Raw genomic sequence first — 27,834 nt, forward strand, 5'->3', positions numbered from 1 at the left:
ATATCTTAACTATGGATGTTCCTTCGTGAGCAACAACAAGAATATTTCAAGATTCTTTGGCAGAAACACGAGTGTTGATTAAGCAAAAGATATTTTTGTCAACACCATTAAATATGGCATTTAAAGCCTTTAAGTTTCCAAAGGAGGCTTCATCCTTCTCTTCAATCCGCTCGATTTCAGGCTTGAGTTTCAATTTCCCTTTCTCATTTGCTAATTGAGGATGTGACTAGCTAACAATAATGGACTTTAAATATTTATTGTTTAAGATTTATTGTTTAAAGATTTTAAAAAGGCTATCATCCTCACTTTTCAGTGTGCATAGTTAGTTTCATCTAATACAAGTTGACATGTGGTAGATCCTCCTTCCTTTATTCATTCCGTCAGGGAGTGATAGGATCACAACACTAGAGATAATGGTGACACATTCTAATACTAATTGAAAAAATATAATGATGTTATCTACAATGTTACAAAGTTCCACAAAACAATTACTAGAAATAGTAAACATATAAATGAACACCAATAATTGGTAATCCGGTTCGGTGTAAACCACCTATGTCTGAGGTGAAATATGGCCAGGAAAGATAACTTCAATAATAAGCAATACAACGTAGTACTTATCTATAATAGTTACACGATTACAGTGACTCTCATACAACTCTATCACTCAACCGATCACCTAGGCTTCCCCTGGGAGTAAGACTCCCTCTCACAGTAACTTAGACTCCCCCTAAGTTGTAGTATCTGTGAAGAAAGTCTTCGACTCCCATTAAGACTGAGACTCCCTCTCTCTGCAATACTTGAGCTCCCCTCAAGTTGGAGACTCATTTTCACTTGAATTGTATCTTCCCTCCTCAGAACAAAGTCCTCTTTGCTCGATTAGGCTCCCTCTAAGCTTGAGAATCCATTCCCAGATGAATCTCATCACACAAAATGTGAGTAACTTGAAGTATGTCTCCAAGAGGTTCAACTATTTCTTCTCTCTACAAATCAACCGAGTAAACACTATTGTTTAACTCAGTGTTACTCTCAGAAAAACAAATGGCCATCCCAGCCGAAGGACTAAATGTCCTTTAAATTTGAACACCGGATACAAGGAAGAACAACCATAACTTCCAAAAAATCATACACTGAAAAAGAAAGGGATCGTCAAATAATGTTGCAGAAGGAAAATTCCAATAAGGAAAGTATTTTGCATAATCTTCATTTTTGTAGAACATTCCTTTTGCCAGAAAACCACAAATGTAGAGACAATTCAGATAACATCTGTAACACTTAAACAAATATTTCCAACCACATAATATCTAATAGATTATATAACTTTTCCCATTTGATAAACATAAGAAAGAATTTTGAATTGCTCGAAAAGATTTTGACTGTTGCATCACCAACGTGGTTTGCAATATCTTCCTAATGACTTAATTATGATAGATTAAGCTTTACGTCTTCTCTAGTGACTTTGATCTATAAATCTTTATTCTAATTTATTAAGATTTTTTTACAGAAAAATGAGGTGGTGTTTGGATGACTTCATCTTAAAATGTTTGTTATGTTTTCTTTAATACAACGACATGCGAGGATGAAGATTTGAACTTTTATCTCTGTCAATGATATTATGTCTAAACCAGTCTAGTTCTTAAATTTAAAGTTTGATCTTACTTATAAATAGAACATGGAGCGATGACCTTGATGGACTAAAGGATCATAATGAGTAGAAGTTGAAAACAAATCTTTTTCTAGTTGTTTAACCAAATACAAATGTCACATATCATGATAAAATAGTTGGTGCTTAATCAGTAATAAACATGGCATGTTAGTTAAATGTGTGAATAAAGAAGGTTGGATATAAACGTATAATTTACAATTAAAAGTGCTCGTATGAAACTTTAAAATAAAATTTAGAGACTTGAAAGAGAGATGCTCTAAATTTGAAGAACATGTATATAATATACCTATATTTAGATATAATCTCGGATAATTACTTTTAAAAGAAGTTAAATATCATAGTTCCAAAAACGTTGTTTGAAATTTGAAAGGTTGGCTAGGGCTAATGCCTTCTAGTACATGTTATGAAGACCTTATTGATTACTCTGAAAGACGACTATAACGGTAAACATCACAAATAATTTTGAATATCTTTCAAATGAATAATGATAGGTGACCTAGCCTTTAAATCCCACTCAAGTGTCTTTACAATTAATTTTTCATATTATCTTAAATTTCTCTTTTTATACTTCAATTTTCTAATATTTTTTTTTTAATTCAACATATGAGTACGAAAATTCATACCATTTTAATTTTTAAGTTGATGGATATAGTGTCTAGACAAATTTAATTCTTCCATCAAATAAAAGTTTGATCTAAATTTTAAAATAAAACATAGGGTGTTAACTTGATAAATGACCATTTATCTAATTGTTTGGCCTCTTATAAATGTCACATGTAATGTAAAATTGAATAGTTTTTAGGTAACATATCTCACTTTAGTATTTTGTTCATAACGGTGTAAACAACAATGTTAAATATAAAAAGGTAATTCAAGAAACGAAGAAAGGTGAGAACTTTTCAAAATCTAGAAATTGAAAAGATAGATCTCCAAATTTAAAGGTTATGAATATAACTTACTTACCTATATTTTTAATATAATCAACTTTAATTAATTATTTTAAAAATCAATCTTGTCATTCTGAAACTTCAGAAAGGGTTTTTCTTTTAATAGGTAAACAGATTTAAGTGATCATTATCAATGAATTATAGCTTCACATTCCGTTCGATAATGAAGACATTTTTTAGTAGGTAGAAATGCTATTACCATCACAAACCGATTGAATATCTTTCAAATGACTTATGCAACATTGAACTTCAAGTCTTCTTCCTTCACCGATGAATTTTGTCTATAAATGCTTACAATGATTTATTCTATTATTTTTAATAGTTCAACTTGTTCTACAAAAAATGTCATGTGTCATACCAAATTATTCATTTTTATCATGAGTATATTATTAACTTTGTTACCAAGCAAAATTAGATGTAGAACCATAAATCACATATGAAAAAAAGTAATTAAAAATTATTAATGTCTAGTGAAAAAAATCGTAACTCAAATACCTATTCAGCTAGTTTAATTTTATAACCAACCTTATCTCGTAACAGTTAGTTTGTATGTGTTATAAATATCACTAATCAGATCACAAAATTAAGAGTTTTTCCATTCTTTCTATTTTTCTATTAACTACAACAAGCTGTAAGCAATCTTGAAGAGAAAATGATAGTGAATCTTCCAGTGGACATAGGGTTATTGGCCGAATCACGTAATCCTATATGTTTCTTCTTCTTCTCTTTATATTCTTCTTTCAATCGGCATCAATCTTTATGCAAATCATGAAAAACACAATCTTGTTATAAAATCATATTGTTATCAGAGTATCGAGTCGGAACGAGTATCGAATTTCTTCTATCGAGCAGCATCGAGTCAAGAGGTTTCATCTCCGAGTTGCTTCGAGTAAAGATTAATACTCATCGAGTAGAATCGAGTAACGATCAACACTTTTTGAGTTCCATCGAGCGAAGAACAAAAACTCATGGAGGATAGAAGGAAATTTCCATCAAGTATCAAGCAGAAACTTATCGAATATCGAGTTTTTAACATCGAGGATTTAACATAGTTCTTCTCAACCGTTTCTTCACCATCTTAGTGTTGATCTTGATTAATTGGGCCTAACCCAACATGTCCAAACAACAAATAAACACATAAAGTATAGGTTAGTTACTATTTCTCTTATTATTTTGTATGCTTCAAATATTGAAGAAATGTGAAATCAGCTTTTATCCATTATTTTTACATCTTTGGAGAGTGAGAAAAGAAATTGTATGTGGTATTAATTTTCAAAAGCTGGGTTTAATTTTAGTTATTAGGAATCATGGAGTTATCACTAATCATTAGTGGAGTTATGGTTCTGCTACCGAAGACTTTGTAAAAGACTTTACACATCAAATCACAAATAGCTTGCAATATCTTTTAAATTATCTTAGGAGATGTACCTGTCTCGATGACTTGTCTTTAATATTTGTTTTGTTTTGAAAATTCACTACCACCACATTTTTCTGTTCATTGGACAGATAGGAATCTTAGAGTCATCATTCATCTTCGGTGGGTTATGATTTTTTTCTACCAAACAAAGACTTTTTGAGTACTTTGTGAAAGACTTGTCGATGACTGGTCTTTAATATTTGTTTTGATTTGAAAACTCACAATCACCACAATTTTCTTTTCATTGGAAAGATAAGAATCTTAAGAGTCATCGCTCATCTTTGTGGGGTTAAAATTTTTCCTACCAAACAACGACTTTTTGAGTACTTTGTGAAAGACTTTACCCATAAAGTTGCAAATAGATTTTGGATTGACACATGAACATAGATCATGCTAGTAGAATATAATTTGAGGACCAAATGTTCACTTTGATGGGATGTAAGAGAAAATTAATAAAATAGAAATGAGCATATGACACAAATAATTTTAATGTTGTAAAATCTCCTAGGATGAGGAGTAAAAAACCACGGAACGAAGTTAAAATCTCTACTATAATCAATAATGAGCTACGAGTTCTCCTAGTCACGATTAGATGCATACAACAATAGATATCTCAAAATAATAAATCTACATAATAAACAAAAATATTACAAAAAAATAAACAAGAAAATCGCACTCAAAGTGGAACTTTTAAGTATCTAACACAAAAGAACATATTACATTGTTACAACAAACAATATATTACTCAGTTTCAAAAAAAGGAAAAGGTAAACATATACTACTAATTGAAGTTGTGGCATACGGAGCTCACATGCCTAAAATATGTATGTCTCCATGTCTGGCTTATTAACAATGGACCCTAAATCCCCCATGTTACGAAATCGACAATTAAAGAACACAAAAAGGAACGTAGAGATAGAGAAGATGGATACATAGATATATATGGTTCACTAACAATGTGTTAACTACGTCCACGGGCAGAGCGAGAACAGTATTATTAGGGAGAATGTTTTCAGAAAATTACATCAAACGGCGCCTCTAGGGTTAGAGAGTTTATATAGCGTACTACTCTAAACCCTAGGGTCATAATCGTAAATAACTATAAATAAATAAATATGCTAAATACGAATTCTGAATAGGTTTCGGGGGCCCCCGTACTTGGTTGTTCGAAGCGCCAACAAACAAATTCAAGGCATTTCAACAAGTCTCCACCTTGACTTGAATTCTCTCCCAGATAACAAATGTACCAAATGCAACATAAATCAATATTGCCAGACGTATCCAGACTTCTCCCTCATGCCTCAAAGTGTCCCACAAAGGGGACCACTAACAATTCAAAACATTGAGTAAGTCCAAACAATGTTGGAATTTGCCTTGTAGGACCGATTTGGTGAACATATCAGTAGGATTATCAGCAGTACCAATTTTCAACACTTTAACTATCTGCTCACCTCTTAAGAAGTGATATCTTACATCTATGTGCTTAGTCTCTCATGATGAGCTTGATCTTTGGCTAGGCATATTGCACTCAAACTATCACAATATACAATAGCTTGGTCAGCGAGACTCCGTACTTGGTTGTTCGAAGTGCCAACAAATAAATTCAAGGCATTCCAACACCCCAAAATCCAACCACAAAACCAATTGCAACACTTAAATAAAACCATTGTTAAGTGAAATTTTCGTCACCATCTTTTGCTTCTTCATTTTTTGTGTTTGATGTTGTCTAGTCTATTGAACAATTGTTTGGCAGTGGCAGTCTAGATAAGTCAATGCTAATGAAGCTTGATGGGTTAAAGCTCTGGGGTTTTGTACTGATTGTGTTGGGCCTACACACTTGTAATTCTTGAATGAAAAAGCCCAAATGATGAAGCTAACCTTTTTTACTGATCTAAACCATGATCAACGGAAGTTATTTTGCCCCAAATAATTTTTGGTAGGTAGAAAAGTTTGTCCATGTTGCTCCACGATCTTCCAACTGATGTACAACATATGATAGATCCACTTTCTTCTGCCTGATGGAAGTGATGACTTCTGCTCTGATGAGAAATGAATTTCAAACAAATTAATTTTCATTCTTTCTCACGTTCTCTCCTCTGTTTGCAGAAAACTCTTGCAAACTTTCTTTCTAATTATTTTCGTGAGTTTGTTGTGTGAATGAAGAAGAAGAAGAAGAACATACAATATTGTAAAGAGAAAGAAGAGAAGGAGATCTACACGATGATATACGTGGTCCGGCAATACAGTGCCTACATCCACGAAAAGGAGAAGAATTTTTTATTCAAAAGCTAAGTCACACTTTTCTTTACAGATCTTGTAGCTTTCTTGTAAGCTTCTGTAAGATTATTACTATAAATTGTAAATGATGCATATTTATATACTTTTTTAGCTGATACAAGTAGTTACATAACAAATTGTAAAGAAAAATATAAAGGTTGTTGAATATTCGTTTGAATGCTTGAGCTTATTTATACTTCAGACTGAAATTAGACCAAACAAATGATTGTAAGAGAAGTTCAAGTAATTCAAGAATATTAACTTCGAGATGCATTGTGGTATTTGTCCTGAGAGTTGGTTTCTTGATAAATCAAGATACTCCATGTTTATCATACTTCCAATTTCAAAAAGGGATAAGTAGAAAAGGGATGAAGCAGTAATAATACCTAATATATGTTTTGTACTAGCCATGGTTGTAAAATTTCAAAAAACGGTGGGGTATAGACCCAATCAAGTTGTTGTTCCCAATGTCCATGATTTGCAAAGACTAGAGATGACAAAGTTCTTTTCGATTAAACTAGAAACCAATACAAGAAATAATTGTTAAGATAACTAACAAAAAAGGTTATAAAAGACTTTTTATAGTCTTTTTCGAAAGTCTGATAGTTCATGCTATTAAAAGTCTGCCTTTTTGTAAAGCTATAATGGATGCTACAGTAAAGTATGAAGATATAGCATGTATATATAGCTATGAAAACATTCAATATTGTTAGTCATTCAAAGCTATCTTTAACATATAATAACTTGACTCAATGCTATCTTCACTATATAATAACATTTTCTTAATGCTTTCTTTGACCTATGGTAACCTTTTCTTAAGGCTACTATTTCACACATATATATATATATAGATTTAATCTTATCCTATTGTTGAAATGCCTTGAATCTGTTTGCTGGCGCTTCGAACAACCTAGTACGGGGGTCTCGCTAGGGTTTATTTGCAGTTATTTATTTATTTGTAGTTATTTATGATTTGGACCCTAGGGTTTAGAGCAGTGCGAAATATAAACTCTCTAACCTAGAGGCGCCGTTTTTTATGTAATTCTAAAAACATTCTCTCAAAATAATATTGTTCTCTCTCTGCCTATGAACGTAGCTAACACAGTATTAGTGAACCACATATATCTGTCTATCGATCCTCCCTACTCTATGTTCCTTTTCTGTGTTCTTTATTGTTGATTTCGCAACAAGATGGTATCAGAGCCTTGTTAGGGTTTTTTTTTTGAAATTCCACATTTGTTCGACAATTGAAGATGTCTAGCATGAACGTAAAGATCGAAAATTTATCTGGAGGAACAGTTTTGGTTTATGGAAAATCAAGATGCGATCCCTGCTAAAGCAGCAGGGGCTGTGGGCACCATTGACGGGTAAGTCAAAGAAGGCTGTCGTGGATAACGAAGAGTGACAGACTCTTGAGGAGAAGGCTCATTCGACGATCATGCTATGTTTGGCTGACGAGGTCACAAATGAAGAAATGTCGCTGGTCTTTGGTTGAAGTTGGAGAGTCTTTACATGACGTAATCTTTAACCAAGGAGTTGTTTCTGAGAAACGTTTGTATCATCTATGTATGCAGAAAGGTACGTCTCTATGAGACCAACAAAATTTTATTAGATCTACATAATGCAGAGGTTAAGGTTGATGATGAGGATTCTGCCCTAATTTTGTTGACATCTTTGTCGCCGTCTTATGAGACTTTCTTTGACTCCTATATTGGAGGAAAAGAAACTCTGACCTTAGAAGATACAAAGTCTACGTTGCTTATGAGAGAGGACCGTAAGAATGCAGGAAGTTCAGTTACAGAAAATCAGGCATCTGGATTAGCTACTACAGGAAGCAAGGGACATAGGAATTTTGGTATACAAAAGTCGAACCGGAATAAAAGGTCTTTGAAGTCAAAGGGTTCTAGATCAAATCATATTTGTAACTACTGTAAAGAAAAGGGGCATTGGAAAACCTAATGTCCTAAGATAAAAAGGAATCAGGAAAAGAAGAAAAAGAGTGACAAAAGGGAAGCATCCGACTCTATTGTACAAGTTGAGATTGATTCTGAAGAAGTCAAGATTGATTATGAAGGAGATCTAGCTTTAGTTGTGAATGAACAATCACATTCTGATGATGTGTGGGTTCTTGATTTTGGGGCATCTTATCATATGTGCCCAAATAGAGAGTGATTCTCAACCTATCAGCAAATAGATGGAAGGAATGTTAGCATGGCTAACGGTGCTATGTGCAAGATAGTTAGAATCGACTCAGTCAAGATACGAACACATAATGGTGCCTTCTACACTTTAAAAGAGGTTAGGCATGTTCCACTAATGAAGAAGAGTTTGATATCCTTTAGTGTACTCGATTGCAAGGGTTACAGTTTTGAAGGTAAAGGTGGAGCAATGTATGTCTATAAGGGTTCTAAGTTAGTTCTGAAAGGCATAAAGCGTGGAACACTGTATTTTCTATTAGGTTCCACAATAACAGGTTATGCTGCTATTGCATCGTCGGTCGTTAACAAGGATGATACGACTAAGTTATGGCATATGAAACTTGGTCATATGAGTGAAAAAGGGATGCAAATTCTGTCAAAAAGAGATATTCTTTGTGGGCATAAGATGCAGGATTTTGAATTTTGTGAACATTGTGTATTTAGGAAGCTTCATCGTAGCAAGTTTCTAAGAGGTGTTCATCGTACAAAAGGGACACTTGATTATATTCATTCAGACTGTTGGGCACCTTCCAAAGTTGAATCTATTGGAGGCAGTAGATATTGTTCGTTTATAATTAATGATTACTCAAGAATGACTTGGGTGTTTATGATGAAACATAAAAGTGAAGCTTTCAAGAATTTCAAACAGTGAAATATATTGATTGAAAATCAAACTGGGAAGAAGATCAAAAGGCTGCAAACTTATAATGGTCTGGAATTCTGTGGATATGAATTTAATGAGTTCTGTAAAGTTGAGGAGATTATTCGCCATTATACTGTTAGGAATACTCAACAGCAAAATGGGTTGCAGAACATATGAGTCAGACATTGTTGGAAAGAGCAAGATGCATGCTCTCTAATGTAGGGTTGGCTAGAAAGTTTTGGGCAGAAGTAGTGAATACATCATGTTATCTGATCAATTGTGGACTTCACACAGCTATTGATTGTAAAACACCTTATGAGGTATGGTCTGGTAAGCCTGCAGATTATTCTTTATTAAAATTTTTTGGTTGTACTGTCTACTATTATGTTAATGAGGGTGAATTAGAACCAAGAGCTAAAAAGGGTATATTTGTGGGTTTTGGGGATGGAGTTAAGGGATATAGGGTCTAGTCACCTTCTGAGAATATAGTCATACTTAGTAGGACTGTGATATTTGATGAAAATTCCATGCTTAACTCAATTGTAAAGCCTTTTGTGACGTCTATTGATGTGGAAGAAAGTAGTAGTGTTGATAAACAGGTGGAGATGCAATTCACTTCAGCTGTGAATGAATTACAACATCAAAATGGAGAAGATCAACACGTTACTACAGAAACTGATATGCAACCAAAAATTAATGTGCCTAGAACGTCAGAAATTGATTTGCCTGAGAATTCTAGACACGAGTAGATCAAACGAGTATAGCTCGTGACAGAACTAGAAGAGTTGGTGTTGGACCTCCTGTGAGGTATGGTTTTGAAGATATGGTTACTTTTGCATTGCAGGTTGCTGAAGAGGTGGATCCTCATGAGCCATCCACCTATAGAGAAGCTGTGTCATATGGTGAGTTTGCTAAATGGCTTTCTGCTATAGGGGATGAGATGGAATCTCTTGACAAAAATCAGACTTGAAAATTAGTTAAACGACCAAAGGAGAGAAAATTTGTCACTTGTAAATGGGTCTTCAAGAAAAACGAGGGAATATTACCTTCAGAGGGCATTAAATATAAAGCTCAAGTTGTTGCTAGAGAGTTCACACAAAGGGAAGGAGTTGATTACAATGAGATCTTCTCACTAGTAGTCAGACATACTTCTATCAAGGTGTTACTAGCTATAGTAGCACATCAGAATTTGGAACTTGAACAACTAGATGTGAAGACAACTTTCTTACATGGAGAGTTGGAGGAAGATATTTATATGACCCAACCAGATGGGTTCCAGTGTCTAAGTAAAGAAGATTATGTTTGCAAGTTGAAGAAATCTTTGTATGGGTTAAAATAGTCTCCAAGGCAGTGGTACAAACGTTTTGACAGCTATATGATTAGACTTGGCTATAACAGGAGTTTATATGATTGTTGTGTATATCACAACAAAGCTGATGATGGTTCGATGATTTATCTACTTTTATATGTAGATGATATGCTCATAGCTCCAAATCTGATATTATGAAATTGAAGAATCTTCTCAGTGCTGAGTTTGGTATAAAGGATTTAGGTGCTGCTCAGAAAATTCTAGGTGTGGAGATTTATAGGGATAGAGGTAAGAATAAGCTCTTTTTGTCACAGAAAGGATATATTCAAAAAATATTGTCCAGGTTTGGTTTGGTATGTCATCAGTTAAGCCTATAGATACTTCTTGTGCTGTAAATGCTCGTTTTTCATCTGAGTTTTCACCACAATCTGAAGCTAAGAAGGAGTACATGTCTCAAGTTCCTTATGCTAGTGCAGTGGGAAGTTTAATGTATGCTATGGTCTTTACTAGGTCTGATCTTGCCCATGCTGTTAGTGTTATCAACAGGTTCATGGGTCAACCTGGGAAGGAGCATTGACAAGCCGTTAAGAGGATTTTTCGTTGCCTTGGAGGTACATCTGATGTTGGTCTTGTTTATGGGAGTTGCACAAAGTGTTTGGTGACTGGTTATTCTGATTCTGACTATGCTAGAGATGTTGATAGTAGAGGTCTATGACTGGCTATGTGTTCACTTTGGGTGGTTCTGTTGTTAGTTGGAAGGCAACCTTACGGCCTATAGTTACTTTGTCTACTACTGAAGCAGAGTACATGGCCTTGACAGAAGCTGCTAAAGAGGGAATATGGCTGAGGGCGTTAGTTGGTGATCTTGGTTTACATCATGACCAAGCTATTGTATATTGTGATAATTTGAGTGCAATATACCTAGTCAAGGATCAAATTCATCATGAGAGAACTAAGCACATAGATGTAAGATATCACTTCTTAAGAGGTGAGCAGAGAGTTAAAGTGATGAAAATTGATACTACTGATAACCCTACTGATATGTTCACCAAACCAGTTCCACAAGGCAAGTTCCAACATTGTTTAGACTTGCTGAATATTTTGAATTGTTAGTGGTCCCCTTAGTGAGACACTTTGAGGCATGAGGGAGAAGTCTGGGTTAATCTGACGATATTGATTTATGTTGCATTTGGTACATCTGTTATCTGGGAGAAAATTCAAGTTAAGGTGGAGATTTGTTGAAATGCCTTGAATTTGTTTGCTGGCGCTTCGAACAACCTAGTACGGGGGTCTTGCTAGGGTTTATTTGCAGTTGTTTATGATTTTGACTCTAGGGTTTAGAGCAATGCAATATATAAACTCTCTAACCTAGAGGCGCCGTTTTTTATGTAATTTTGAGAAAATTTTGTTCTCCCTCTGCCCGTTGACGTAGGTAACACACTGTTAGTGAACCACGTATACCTGTGTGTTGATCTTCTCTACTCTACGTTCCTTTTTTGTGTTCTTTAATTGTCGATTTCGCAACAACTATAACAAACAACATTGAAGTTATGCCTATTTACATTACAATCACTTGTTTTCAACTAAATAAACACATGAAATATATATATAATGTACGCTTTAAATACGATGACTTCTTTTTCATTATTGAAATTTAGTAATCAATTTACATTAGAAACTAAATAAATTATCCAATATCTACAAGAAATCATCAAGTGCAATTTGCATCTATACAACGTTCACAAAATACAAAATTTATCAATGTTGAGGATTATAGCATCATAGAATTGAGCTTTCCATAAAAGTGTCTAAGTGAATTAGCATTAGTTTGACTTCCAAAATGACTTGAAAAGTGTCTAAGTATAATTTTGAATCTCAAAACAACACAAAAAATGTATAATATTGTTATTTTGACACTCAAAACAACTTAAAAATGTGTGCTTCATTAATAATCGCTAAATTTACCATAGAATTATTATATTAACAGACAAAATAACAAATAAGAGGTAAGACAAAAGAATACAAATCTGAACCAACTTCCAGTTTTAAGAGCCTTATAACCTTTTTTTTCCTATTCATTGATATATTATCATAGAGTGAACAAAACATACCAAATTAATAGTTGATATGAACTTCCATCTCCAAATTTCACTACTCTACTCCTTATCCACAAACACTCTTAACCCTTAAACAACTTAAAACAAGGGATTGATGTCTATCAAACACTTATGATCATAATGCAAGGAGTATAGTCTCGAACAATAGTCGAAAAATGAAGAAAAAGAAGCCTGCACACACAACAGTGTTTTCTTTTTAAGATCATGTTCATCAAACTGCAACAAATCTTTTTATAAATTTAAATAACTCATTTTTATATTCAACTATGCTACTTCTTCTAGCTACAACATTCGGGGCTCCCAATTTTCATTATATGAAAAAAGTACAAATAACTCAAGATATCTATATGTGTAATTAATTACTCTTTCAACTGCCATCAATACATTACACCATGTAATATCCAACTGAATTTCATGATCAAAACCAAAATTAAATAACTTAGTACCAATCATAAAAATAAAGACAACATGGAAATTGAACATCATGAACTAAACCAAACTAACTAGAATAACGTTAATTGGAATGTTATTTCGTTTTACTTGAGCAATAGTCATCCCTCATGATCCATGTCTCAATTCTTAAGATGCTCATTCTATTTGCATAGATATATCTCCACAAGTGTTGTGCATGACTTATGAACATGATTAACATCTCTAGGGGTTAAAACTCCCCTAAATAGAAAACATACTATGGTAGAAGTTGGAAATTATCTATGTAGAGACACCAAAACAAAAATCTTTATAATTGTAAAACAAACTTTTAACTCTCCTGTGAAACTCTAGATTCAACAGATAGTGAAACTTTTACCTCTCCATGCTCATAAGGCTCTGAGTTCCAACACAGCTATTATAGCCAATGGCTAAAATGTTCAGCATAAAACTAGTTCTATTAAGAATTCAAGAAATATATTCATCCTCTTATATGGATAAGTTGAGATTATAAAGATCAAATCGAATTGTAAGAAAAATGGAAACTAACCTAAAGCTATAAATTAAAAGCAATCACTTGGGTCGCACTTTCAGAATTAAGATCCATTCATTTACCATTGCCTTCTTCACTGCCCCACCAGTTACTTGTTACACTTAACAAACACAAACCCAATCATTAGAGAATTCAATAAAATGCTTGAAAATAAATAGTCACCACACTAAAAGCCCATTCAAAGTTTCACCTCCAAATATCAAAAAGTCAATTGGTCTAATATGCCGCATTTTGACAATCGAAACCTAAAACTTATTCTTCAATTAAAAATCAAAACTAAATTCCCCTCACCTCTGCAAATTGAAACCAACATCTAAAAATCGAAGTCGCAGACCTCTTTTAAAAATTGAATCCAATGCCCTAGTTGTCCTCTTAAAATAGAGGCTGCAACCTTATTCTCTGTTGCAACCCTTCTGTTTTGAAACTCACGATGTTGTGTTCCTATGAAGTTGAACATGAAACCATCTTCCTATGTTTTAGATTAATCGAAAACGTGATTAAAAACAAAAGATAAATCTAATCACATAAGCTTTGTTGTAAATGTACGTCGAACCATACTTTTTCCAGTAGTAGCAGTCAAAGTGGTTGGCTATGAAAGTTCAAGCGCCATACTCAACATTCGGGAACTCCTTCTTAAGCCTTTACACCTTTCTGAAGTTATCGATCTCGTAGACCAGGGCATATTTATCATAACAAGGCATATTATCACAATAATATCTCTTACGTTAGTCAGTTATATACTCAAATACTGCTAAAATATCCGTTCAAATAATAAATGAAGTTTAAACACAAACAACCAGCAATTGAAAGGGGCAAGAAAGTTGTGAAAAATGCTTCTTTTCTGCTCTCATACCATTAAGAATCCACAAATATAATAAATATTAGGAAAATAGGAATGATATTTAAAATGAAAAAGGAAATCATAGGCCTAGTCAAGTAGCAACATGGTCTCGTAAAACTAGTATCTCAATTACATGTAAACATGAATACATAGGAAGTAACATTTCACTGCCAAAAAAAAAAATGCAATCTTTTTCAGCTTCTTCAGCAGAAATATTATCAAACATTTTTATATACAAACGAATTTCAAAGCAATATGATTGATACATAGAGTATAATACCCTTGCTCTCGGCTTAAGCCATTTAAAATTAAATATGTTGCTTGAATTCCTTCAACAAAGTGGATTAAAGATACTACAACAATACATGTATGAATTAAAACTTTATGCTAAAAACCACCGCATATTGTAATCTATAACTGCTCAATTCTATACTCAAGCATTGTAACATAAGAGCAAACCTAGAGTAGCTGACACATTAAGCATATTGGAATAGGAGCAAAAGAGAAACTCACCTACTTCTCATTCACAAAGACCCTTACAAACTTGCCAATTTTTCCAACTCTCCTCAGCCTTCTCATACCAATAGAACAATACTAAATAGAAGAAGCAGACAAGGTGTGAATAAGATGGAAATTTTAATCAACAAACATATTACATATATCTTTAAAATCACATAAGGTATGTAAGCTACAAACTAAAGTTCAAGAATCTCTTGACCTATTACCTTCGATGCTTGCCGAGAATCCATCCATTAAAAATACCAAGAAATGAATTATGCGTATATAGCTCTTCTGTAGAAAGAAGCTACAAGTCTTCGACACCCAAACGGTAGCACTATTGATACAACAAATTAAAGTTCAAAATTCATTTCAAAGATCGGAATGTTGATGCAAATTTGACCATACAAAAAAGTATTGATCACTCAACGTTTTAATATCAAACTTGCAAGTGTATGCATAGAAGTAAGTGAAGTATCGTTGTTTTAAAATATTTTTTTAAAAGAAAAAAAACCAAGAAAAGCCAAACGAAAGAAACTACATTCTTTTAATAGAGAGTGGATATTGAATCAAAAACTAAATTTAATCAAAGAACCTTATTCCACATTAAAGAAGTATGAAGACCCTAAATTCCAAATTAATCACAAAAATAGCGTAACAGCCAATAACATTCACAATCATGTGGCATATATATATATATATATATATATATATATGAAAAAGATAAACAATTTAAGAAAAAGGAAGAAAACCATTAAATAGAATAGACAAACCAAGATGAGATCAAATAAGGTCAGCTAGCCAACCTTTATGAATTTCTATGCGAAGTCTTCTTGTCGTCGTCAATGGAGCCAATACAATTTTTTTTAATTGGGGGAATCAATATAATTGTTGCAATACTCGATAACCTTGGACACAATATTTCTATTAACAAGGAAGGGATTCACTATGAGTGTATTTTTCTTAAGGGGTATTTGTCATTAGTTTTACTAACATTCTATTGGTAAAGCAAGGTACACAAATTGCAAACCACAAAGATTCTAAAAGAACATATAATAGAAACGTTGCCTAATAGACTAACACTATTCAATGACTCTTACAACACAATATCATCCTAACAAGTGTAACACAAAATTATTGGGTTGTATGTCCTAAAACTCGCCGTTTGTAATGTTAAACATATTTTATTATTAATAAAGATGTTATTGACGTTTATTCAATAAACATGTTGTTGAATATGTGAATTGCACTTGTAAAGACTAAATCCAATAAATTAAAGATCCATGGCTATTATTTGAATACATGAACTTTATATGGAGACATAAGAGTGGATCAAGTTCAGTAAATAGCCAAAACGGTCTATATTATACAAATAAGGCTATGTACCTTATTCTAGTAACACTATTGGATGTGACCCACTCTATAGTTGTTACAATTTGTTGTAAAGTGCTATAAATGAAGTGATCCTGATTCGTTCATGTATTAACATGAGGTGTAGGAGCGTCCTATGCAATGAGTTTGCATAAAATCGGACCAATAATTAAGTCACTCTTATTTTATAACGTTGTTTACTATTTAAGACTGACTATTTCAAAGCGATAACCTAGTTAACTTGACCATAATACTTAGCTAATTATGAACTTCTGTTTATTCGGAATTATCCTTAGATTTGCACGGGTGAGGGTTGGCTCAACAGCGCCGACTCAATAAGCCTCCCATTTTAGGGGTAAAACCGGGTAGATAGTTGGGGAAATAGGGTGCAAGATGAAATTCACTCCCACTTTTAGGGATAGTAGATATGTTGTTCCTTTAAGTGCAGACTCTGGATCTTGAACAAGGGGCCCCAACCTCTCATTGGCCCGAGAGGGACTCAATTTAGTGATTAGATCACAAACCAAATTTTCATTAGAGGATTAGTGGGACTTAAGGAGCAAGATGTAATCTCGGGGGTAAAATAACTTTTGACACAACTGTTATTACGAACAACCGAGGAAGGGTTAACTTACTAATCATGGTTATATAATATATCTACAGTTAGCAGAGTGCAATTACTGGGCTTTAGTGAAGTGACCTGGTAGTTAACGATGGTGGTTAATTAGATTAAAGAATTTAGCTAGTTAATCACAGATCGTTGGAGCCCATTATCTGTAGGCCTATGTGGTTCCCTACTAGCTCATATCGGACTAAATCTTAGAATAGTGTGACAAATGAATTTGAAGTGTTCAAATTCGGTTTTTTAGAGCAAAGCGTTAAATATATATGATATATTTGAACTGAATCTAATCGTGAATTAAACATAAAGAAAGGGAGAAAATATGAGATATTTAAATTATGAATATGGATTCATATTCATTGACATTATTGTTCGATTTAATATCAAACTAAATTAATTAAATTATTTAATTAATTATTTAATATTAATTTAGTTTTAAAATTAATTATTAGAATCAATTTTGAAATTAAAATGGAATTGGTCAAAATTGCATTAAAAGTCAAATTATTGACTAGGTAAAAAATGCAATGAAAATCAAATTGTTGATTTTTGACTTTGAAAGTCAAAAATTAAGATTTGTTGACTTTAGACTTTGAGGGTCAAACTTTGACCAAGTTAGTAGAAAGATCCAATATTTGTGAGAGGAAAATGTCAGCTTTTGCATGACTAAGTGTTGTCTTCATTTGAAGACATTTGTCCCACTAAATCCCACTTCGAGTTAGTGGATTTTTTATTGTCAAATTCTCATCAAACTCAAAGTTACATGTTTTGCATGTAATAGTCGGGAAGACTCTCGTGGTGGTCTACGAACCGTTCATGAGGGGATCAAAGCTAATTTTGAGAAGATTCAACTTCTACAAAGGCTGTATTCTTTTTCCCCTTTTATTTGATTTAATTCCATGCTTATCCTTTGTAATTAACCTAATTAGTTAGAGTACTTTATATCCGTTTTTCTTTTGCTGTGTATATGTTTACTCCATAAAAAATAACGTATTAGTTCACAACACCATGTGCAATCAAAATGCCTAGATAAGAGGGAAAATCATCATGATTAATCTGTTTAAAGCATTTCTCTTTTGAGCAGTTAGAATAGTCGTTGGATTAGTCAAAGATTGTGCAGCTTTGTTGAACTCAACCTACAAACATGCCAAAGTATAGTTAGGATGTAGCAATACACACATCGTAAAAAAGTAAAAACACTTCCTCGAACATTTCTTAACCTCATTTTGTTTACATGTGGAAATCTATCTCTATGAAAAATTGTTGCACATGCATCAATAGTTTGAATACTCCCATTATAAACTTGAAAAAGATAAATACAGAGGATGAGAATATAGATTGACTTTCAGATTTATATTTATATATAGATAGATAGATTAGGAGTATACTGCAAATGATAAATGTGAAATGAACCTCATTGATTTTTCTTCAATAAAGTGCCTGCTAACCATGTTTGTCAAGTTCAGAAGCAAACAATTCCACAAAGTGATCACTCTAAACTTCTGTATAGAAGATGAAGGTATAGTTCAAACACAATATTCAATATTTTACAAGAAAAAAGAATTCAAGAGATTTTCAAAATTTTCACAAACATTTTGATTGTCAGATTCCAATGTTGTGAAGTTAAAAAAGGTGACCACCCCCCAAAAGAACAAACAAGTGGAGAAGGAAAATATGGACATGGGAACAAAAATTTAAGGAATAACATATACATTGTGAATTATGAAGAATCGCACTTGACCAGGGAATCATTGTTTTTTCCATATTAACAAAATATACTCTTTTTCTTATTAAATATCTCTGGACCTAAGAACCATTTTATTAAACTGTGTATACCATTGCAAAATAGAAGTAAGTAAAATGGTACCTCCAAGTTGCCACTGTAAGTACAAGAAATATTCAAACTCTTAATGCTATCTTCTTCCTGACATATTTGACATTCAATTGTCTAAACGTATAAGCAACGTGGAATGAAAAAAGAGGTTATAGCAAAGAAATTAAAAGAAAACTCGTGTAATTATCATATTGAATATACAAAATTGACAAAACTATTTTAGGAAATGTGGGTTTTATTGGTCAATATACATATAATAGTGCCTATACAATTATATGCAAACACCTTAATGGTATTTCTATCTTGATGACATACTTTAAACAGAATGTTATGCAGATTAGACATAGTACAAATTTCATGTCAATCTGTAAACAAGTTATTTTCCAAGTAATAAGGTAGATAGCATGGAGTTGCATCATAAAAGGAACTGAGAGTCATTGAGAAAAGAAAACCTTATCACAACATGGAGTCAACCCCATTCCTTGCTTTAAAGAAAACTAATGATTTCATGAATCCTTCTTGTGATGTGTTGAAATACGTTGAATTAGCCCTAAGGGCATTTTTGTAATTTGTACTATATTTGCTAAATTAGGGTTTCACCTCATTCTATTTATATCTGAGGTTGGGTCTATTGTACGTATGACATTAAAATAATAAGTCATTTTCTATCGTGTTTTTTCTTCCCTGAATTAGGGTTTTCCATGTAAACTCCTTGTGTCATCTTTTTTCTCTTCTATTTCAATATGGTATCAGAGCAAGGTGATGAAACCCTAGCCCCGATAAAAGAAACTCACTCATCAAACTTGATAGGTGAAGGTACACTGACTAATGAGGCTGTGATTCAAGCAACAGTTGACCGCTATCTCCGAACCATCATCCCAGGTGGCGCAGCCGAAAAGATCCAGCCGGCAAGCCGAACAGCAGGTGGTGGGCTTGATCTAGTCGGTGCGCCGATTAGCTTCCAGACTCAGCCATTTCAGCCTAACACCATCGATGAAGGTCCCTTAGCTTCACACGTTCTCCAGTCGGCGCTCGCAAGCAATTTGCAGCCGATCGGTCCCTCGACTTCGCTCAATACCGGATCTGCTTCAGATGATCGTGGGTTTGCTCCAGCTGTCGAGTCGAGTCAGATCGGCGTCGAAACCAACTTAGGTTCAAGATCCCGTTGTTTCATAGGAGAGTCTTAAAGAGAAGTCTGGGAACATAGAAAATGATGAGACGAGCTCAAAGAATGTTGAAACTTCAGGAGGTAATGAGGTGCTGAAAGATCCTAAAAAAGATGCAGAATTGTCTCAAAAGTCTGATACTGAAGAGGGACAGAAAAAACTGACCACTATGATACCACTCTGGATATGCCAATTTCCCTGAGAAAGGGAACCAAGTCATGTACAAAGTACCCTTTGCATAGTTTTCTGACCTATAGTAACTTATCTCCTGGTTTTAAGGCTTTCACTACTCAGCTAGATACTCTAGCAATACCTACCAGTGTACATGCGATCATGGAAGTTCCCGAGTGAAAAGCAGCAGTAATGGAGGAAATGAGAGCTCTCGAGGCGAATAAGACTTGGGAGTTAGTAGCTCTCCCTAGAGGTCACAAAACAGTTGGTTGCAAATGGGTGTTCACAGTGGAGTATAAGTCTGACGGAACACTCGAGAGATATAAGGCCAGGTTAGTTGCCAAAGGGTTCACTTAGACATATGGGATTGATTATTCAGAAACTTTTTCCCAGTGGCTAAGTTAAACACGATTCGTATTCTTCTGTTTGTCGCCGTAAATAAAGATTGGCCCCTACATCAACTAGATGTAAAGAATGCTTTCCTAAATGGTGAGTTAGAAGAGGAAGTTTATATGAGTCCACCTCCAGGTTTCGAAGTTAAGTTTGGGAATCATGTTTGCAAACTCAGGAAGTCTTTATATGGGTTGAAGCAGTCCCCTAGGGCATGGTTTGACAGGTTCACCGTATTTGTTAAGTCCCAAGGGTTTGTTCAGGGGCATTCTGATCATACCTTGTTTACCAAAATATCACCCTTAGGAAAGATTGTTGTATTGGTAGTATATGTTGATGACATCATCCTATCAGAAGATGACAAGGCAAAAATTGCTAAGCTAAAACAAAGGATGGCAAGGAATTTGAAATCAAGGATCTTGGTAGTTTGAGGTATTTTCTCAAGATGGAAATGGCAAGATCAAAAGCAGGAATATTTGTATCTCAGTGGAAGTACACTCGGGACTTGTTGAAGGAAACAGGAATGACTGGATGCAAACCTATTGACACTTCTATTGAGGTCAATAGCAAACTGAAAAGCATTTCAGAAGGAGTTCCTGTGAATAAGGAAAGGTATCAATGCTTGGTAGGAAAACTGATTTACTTATCTCATACTAGGGCCGACATCTTCTATGCTGTGAGTGTGGTAAGTCAGTTAATACAGAGTCCATATGAGGAGCACATAGAACTTGTGACTCGAATTTTGAGATACCTGAAGTCCACCCCTGGGAAGGGCTTGGTGTTCAGAAAACATGACACACAGAGCATTGAGGCATATACTGACTCAGATTGGGCCGGATCTGTGACTGATAAAAGGTCAACCTTAGGGTGTTGTACCTTTGTATGGGGAAATTTGGTAACTTGGCGAAGTAAAAAACAGGGTGTAGTGGCCAAGAATAATGCTGAGGTAGAGTATAGAGTTTTGAATCTGGGAGTGTGTGAAGAAATCTGGTTGCAGAAAATTTTATCTGATCTTCACGAGAGTAGTGTGGGGCCCATGAAGCTGTATTGTGATAATAAAGCTACCATCAGTATTGCGAATAATCCCGTGCAATATGATAGAACCAAATATGTGGAAATTGACAGGCACTTTATTAAAAAAAAGTTAGACCGCGGAGCTATCTGTATTCCTTATGTACCTTCAGTCCAACAGGTTGCAGATGTTTTTACAAAAGGGTTATCGAGATAGACGTTTGAAGCTTGTATTAGCAAGTTGAGTCTTGCCGATATCTACGCTCTAACTTGAGGGGGAGTGTTGAAATACGTTGAATTAGCCCTAAGAGCATTTTTGTAATTTATACTATATTTGCTAAATTAGGGTTTCACCTTATTCTATTTATATCTGAGGTTGGGTCTATTATACGAATGACATTAAAATAATAAGTCCTTTTCTATCATGATTTTTCTTCCCTGAATTAGAGTTTTTCACGTAAACTCCTTTTGTCGTCTTCTTTCTCTTCTATTTCAATACGATGAATTGCCCCCAGGTATCAAATTATGTAGACAAGAAAAATATGCAACAAATTCCTATATACGAGGGGTTGTTTGGCGATGCTGATGAGTGATTAATACTCAGTAAGGGGAAGAAGAAGTTTCGGATTAAGAAATAATGAATCTGGAGGAACAATATATCCCTCTTCCCATCGCTAAAGAAAAGTGAAATAAACCCAAGATGAAAATATCAAAGTAAAATTGACTAAACTACAATCATTATTATTCTTGAAATATGATCAGTTCTGCTATCCTAATCAAAAAAATAATTTGAAATCTGATTGGTAATGGCGATTTTCCCAATTTGACAAATAGACGAAATCCAAACGAGTAAACAAGAAAAAGATTCAGAGCCACAATAATTGCTCACATGGATGAAATCATCAATTATACAACTGGGCAAAATTTGAACAGGCTTAACGAAGAGGAGATGAATGAGTTTCTTTTAGCTTTGTTGGCATTTAAGGCAGTAAAATGCTAACGACCCCATAAACAATTTTCACGATGAACATTATGTCTGTCATATCTTTATCTTCTAAGCAAACTCCAACACAATAAAGCACCAATTTCTCCAATTGCTCAGAAAATTTAACGACTATATTGTTCAATACAAAGCCATTGTAGCTAATTCTAGTGACATTCACCTTCCGAACATCAAACGAAACCATTAAACTTCATACAACAAGTCTAAAGGACTCGAACCTCTTTGGGCAAGTACAATTTTCCAAAGAAAATTAGTTCTAGAACGTAGACATTGAAGAATCGAATCCTAGCTCCATTGTGTTGGCTCCAAATCCATTGATAAGCAAATTAGGTTTTGTCTCTTTTCTAAATTTGGGCACGTAATAGTGGACGAGCATATCATCGTAAAGATCAGTGGTGATGGATTTGAGGCTTGCCCTAGAAAAGGAGTAGCGTAAACAAGAGGTGCAGTTTTAACATACTCATGAATAGTGAAGAATTGGGTTCTAAGAGAAGAAGAGGTGTGTTTCAGTGTTGAAAGTTGGGATTTGAGATAAACAATAGTTGAGATTTGAGAGAAAGAAGATTTAGGTTTGGCTTTTACTTTTAGAGACGAAGAAAGGAAATGAGAAATAGAGAAAGAAGGTTTGGATTTTGTGCATTGAAGTAGGGGTGAGAGCAATGGTGTCGTGTGGATAATTCAAGAATTTTAAGCACGTCCCCAAATTGAATTCTTAACATTTTAGCGCTCTTTTTTTAGATGAAATCCTATAGCCTATATTTTAAAAGGCTATATGTAGAAGCTATAATAAGTTATATTTGTTGTAGTGGATTGAAGTCCAGGAAACAAGAGATGTGAGATTTTTCCAATCCATGTTGGAATATTTCCATAAACTGCATTTAAACAAAGATCCAAAGTAATTAAGCTCGAGCAAATCTTAGATGAGGGATCTTTCCAAAAAGGTCGTTGTTGCGTAGATGCAAGGACTTAAGATTGATTAGAGATCCCATGGAGCTTGGTAGCTTTCCAGATAAATTATTACCACCCAAGTTCACATCTTCTAGCAACATCCCGTTTGTCCAATAGTCTAGAATATTTTTAAAGAAAAAAAAAACTGTTAAGATGTATGTTCTAAAGCCTTCATAGTTAATAAGCTATCTCAAATAATGGTTGATTATTTTTGTATGTGCAATTATCCATTAAAGAAAGATCCAATGTTATTTTATGATACTTGAACAGTATGTGGTAAACATACAGATAGACATTTTTCTTGAGGTTGATGTTCTAAATCTCGTGGGTCCTGTAATTGGATAATGTAGAGACGTACAGGTGGACACTTTTAAATATTATTTTTAGGAGGCAATGACTTGGTCTTTAAATGTTTCCTTTTTAAAATCAAATTAGCATAAAAATGCAACAAATTCTTACACCAACACTGAATCCACTTTGAAGATGACCCTCAAAATGATGCCAACGTGCCTTCAAATTAAAATTCTTTATTTCAAAAATTCAATCTTCTCTAAGATCATTTGAAATTTCAAATGCTTCCTTTTAATTGGTACACAAATGAGGAGTTATCAAAGACTTTGAATGTCACATGCGTAATTGCAATAGGTGACATTTTGGTTAATAATAAAAGTATAGAGCAAAATTTTTAAAACATTACAAATATAACAAAATTTAACAGTGATATATTCTACCGTTGATAAATTTATATTAGTGATAGACTCTCATTTAGCGATATGATTTATCATTAATAGACTTTAAAAGTTGAATTTAAATTTTGTTATTTTCGCAAACTTTTTTGCATTATACAAATTACTAATATTTTAAATCTGATTACTATATTAGCATTTGCTTCTTATCAAGAAAAAAGCAGAGGAATAACATCTTCTAGTACAAATTCGGACACTGGATAAACCAAATAAATTTTGTAGCTGAAGGTTCAAACCATAGAAAATAATGGCACTCGTGGAAGAAAGAGAATAAAACTAAAATAATACAGAATTATTTAACAACCATCATGTAGTCAAATTTAAGTGTAGCTTATTGCATCATCAATTATCACATAAAAAAATCAATGGTATGATCCTATGCCCTTGTAAAACTAAAAGATAACAATAGTAATGATCAACTCTTATTGTATTGTCTATATATCATATTATCTTCCCTATTATTCTATGAACATAATCATGCTAGTAGAATATAATCAAAGGACCAACTGTCCACTAGGATGAATCTAATAGAAAATTGATGGAGTAGGAACAACAATAATAGTAAAGCACACAACACAAATAATTTTAATGTAAAAAAACTTAGAAGTAAAAACCACGAATCGAAGTCAAAATTTTCACTATAATAATTAATGGATTACAACGAATTTTTCTAATCACAAAATTTCCACTAATTGATGTGGCATAAGGAGCTCATGTGCCTAAAATATGTATGTTTGCAAGTCTGGCTGATTAATAGTGGACCCCAAATCCCCCAAAATCCAACCACAAAGCCAATTGCAACAAATAAAACCACTGGTCAATGAAATTTCCATCACCTTCTTTTGCTTGATCTTCATTTTCTGTGTTGGATGTCGTCTTGTCTGTTGAACAAGTGTTGGTCAGTGGCAGTCCACATTACTCATTGCCAAGGAAGCTTGACCGATCAAAGCTTTGGAGTTGTGTAGTGGTTGGAATTGGACCCAACAAGTGATTGTAAGACAAGTTCAAGTAACCCAAGTATGGTAACTTGGAGATGCTTTGTGGTATTTGTCCTGAGAGTTGGTTTCTTGATAAATCAAGAGACTCCACATTTGTCATGCTTCCAATTTTTTGTGGAATGTTTAGTCTCATATTGTTTCCCGAAAGATTCAAAGATTTCAATTTCATAAGATTGGTGATTTCTTGGGGAATTTCTCCTGATAAGTTGTTGTGTGAAAGATCCATGCTTGTCATGAGGTATAGGATTTTGTCATATTGAAACTCTTCGCCCTTAGCTATCCCATATGCAGTCTCTAGTAATAGATCACCGGTGTAAATAGAAAAACGAACGAAGATGTAATAATCATACCTTACATATTCGGTACTAGCCATGGCTGTAAAATTTCCAAAACAATGGGGTATAGACCCAATCAAGTTGTTGTTCCCAATGTCCATGATTTGCAAATACGAGAGATGACAGAGTTCATTTGGGATTAAACCACTGAATTGGTTAGATCGAAGTCCAAGAACCTTGAGATTTGAGAGATTTGTCCCAATCCATGTTGGAATTTTTCCATGAAATGCATTTAAACCAAGATCCAAAGTGATTAAGCTCGAGCAATTCTTAAGAAAATGAGGGATCTTTCCGAAAAAGCTATTATTGCGTAAATGCAAATACTCTAGGTTGATTAGAGATCCCATGGAGCTTGGTAGCTTTCCAGATAAATTATTACTATCCAAGTTCACAGCTTCTAGTAACCTCCAGTTTGTCCAACAGTCTGAGATATGTTTTGACAAAATATTGTTTCTAAGATGAAGAATCTTCAATTGGTTATTTCGGCTTATGCGATGACATAAGAAATGAGACATGTTTCCAAAAAATGAATTATTTGAAAGATCAAGATGGCCAATATCAGATGATATGCGAGGCAAGTTGCCATGGAATTTATTGGAACGAAGGCATATAACACTAGAAGAATTTCGGGCTTTAATGTCAATTGGAAAAAGTGAAATCGGATGTATAATGTCAATTTTTTATAAAAAAAAAAAAAATGGATCTTTAATGTTGCTTTCAAACCGACATTGAATATGGACTTTAATGTCGGTTTTAAACCGATATTAAAGGTGTAATTATTATTTTTTTCTTGAAAAATTAAACATACGCACCCGCTAATTTTATCCTTTTCATCTTTACCCAGTTCCAAAATTGGATACCCTATCGCACGTGTCGGCTTCCATTTCTCTCTTACCCAAACCCTAACCGATCTCCTTCACTGTCCGTTCGTTCGTGGTTGTCTATCGACCGTCCATCGGTCTCCATCAGTCTCCAACCGTCAATCTCCATCGCGTCAGTGTTCAGATCTGTAGCCGTGGGTACAAATCTGCCAGCGGTTTTTTTTTTCAACTTGTGATATATTATTCTCACTTCCGATCTGGTGTGCTGGGAACGTAGTCAATGAAGTGCAAAATCTTCATGTTAATTGATATTGTAATTGATATATTAAAGTTTTTATCAATCTATGGAGATCTTCAAAGGCTGACCGTAAACTGTCTACCCTTTATCTCTAACCATAGATCCAATATCAAAGAGAAAAAAGAAAAATAAATGAAAATGGCTAAAAAAGAAGCTATTTTTCATGTAAAAAGCACATCCAAACAACCAATCTTTTCTCATGGCTGGTTTTTTTACCACAAAATAAAGAACTTTTTGGCTGACCATTATCACTTAAACATTAAACAGGATAATTAAAAACACATTTCACAACAATATGCAATGTCCCTTCACTTTTTACACTTTTGGCTTCCTTTTCCCTTTGTCTTTTGGGGGTGTTTCTTTTTACAATTAACAAATATAGCAAAGTTTTTATCAATCTATGGAGATCTTCCTTACTTATAATGAAGTGTAAAATCTTCAAGCCCTCCATTATTAGGCAAACATTACATGATAGTATAAATTCTTAGACTTTCTTTTTAGGATTGTTGATTCATTATTTGAATATGTTAAATTGAGATAAGAATTAAGAGTAAGGTTCTTTTGGAAAGTGTTGAATTAGAATCTTTGAGTTAACTCATTTGAGCAATAATGAAATGATTTTGAGTGAAGTTTTTCATTTGTTAGGTTCAAGTTTGACGTGTAAGGCTAAATTTTAATTCTTGTGGATTTGAAAGGAAGATAGGAAGATAGCATTAGACATGTTTCAAGAAGGTTGACAAGTGGAGAAGGTGCACCCAACACAAAAAAAAATTTCATAACAACATTAATAACAAGTACAAGATAATATTTATAAGATGCTTATCTTAAAAGTCTATTTGTTCTAAATTTGTTGATGTTGCATATTTTACAATCATAATTTTATGCTTTTAAATTTTCCCTCGTTATTGTTTTTTTTTTTTTTTTTTTTGTAGATTAAGTTGCATATTTTAAAATTATGGATAAGTCATGGATGAAAATGAATAAAATGTTAGCTAAGTATGGTTTAGGGATCGAGATGTTTATTAAAAGTGGTCTACAACATTCAAATATATCGAATTTCATGAGTTTTAGGGCAGCAAAAGGCTCTCCTAGCCATTACGAACCCTGCAAATGAATAGAATGTCAGTTGAGAATGTCAGTAGGGAACGTTCAAAATCTGTCTTACCATCGAACTTCTTAGTCTCATATCTGGTAGTTGTCATTCTTGTTCTTCAAGATTGACTAT

The 27,834-nt window shown here is 33.8% G+C and overlaps 1 protein-coding gene, 1 long non-coding RNA gene and 1 pseudogene across 2 annotated transcripts; all 3 read right to left on the reverse strand.

Moving 5' to 3' along the window:
- Positions 1-12,606: 12,606 nt before the first annotated feature.
- Positions 12,607-15,834, reverse strand: LOC120090846. The gene is made up of 3 exons (XR_005485602.1): positions 15,702-15,834; positions 15,123-15,232; positions 12,607-14,991 (listed from the first exon to the last, which is right to left on the reverse strand). It is a non-coding gene; the product is annotated as an uncharacterized LOC120090846 (long non-coding RNA).
- A 6,398-nt stretch (positions 15,835-22,232) lies between these two features.
- On the reverse strand, positions 22,233-22,911 carry LOC120078435 (annotated as a pseudogene).
- Positions 22,912-25,072: 2,161 nt separating this feature from the next.
- LOC120078446 (receptor-like protein EIX2) lies at positions 25,073-26,005 on the reverse strand. Its single transcript, XM_039032720.1, has one exon. The coding sequence runs from the start codon at positions 26,003-26,005 to the stop codon at positions 25,073-25,075; it is 933 nt and encodes a 310-aa protein (XP_038888648.1).
- Between the last annotated feature and the right edge of the window lie 1,829 nt (positions 26,006-27,834).

The sequence above is a fragment of the Benincasa hispida genome, chromosome 1, assembly GCF_009727055.1.
Source record: "Benincasa hispida cultivar B227 chromosome 1, ASM972705v1, whole genome shotgun sequence".
In the NCBI taxonomy this organism is placed as follows: Eukaryota; Viridiplantae; Streptophyta; class Magnoliopsida; order Cucurbitales; family Cucurbitaceae; genus Benincasa; species Benincasa hispida.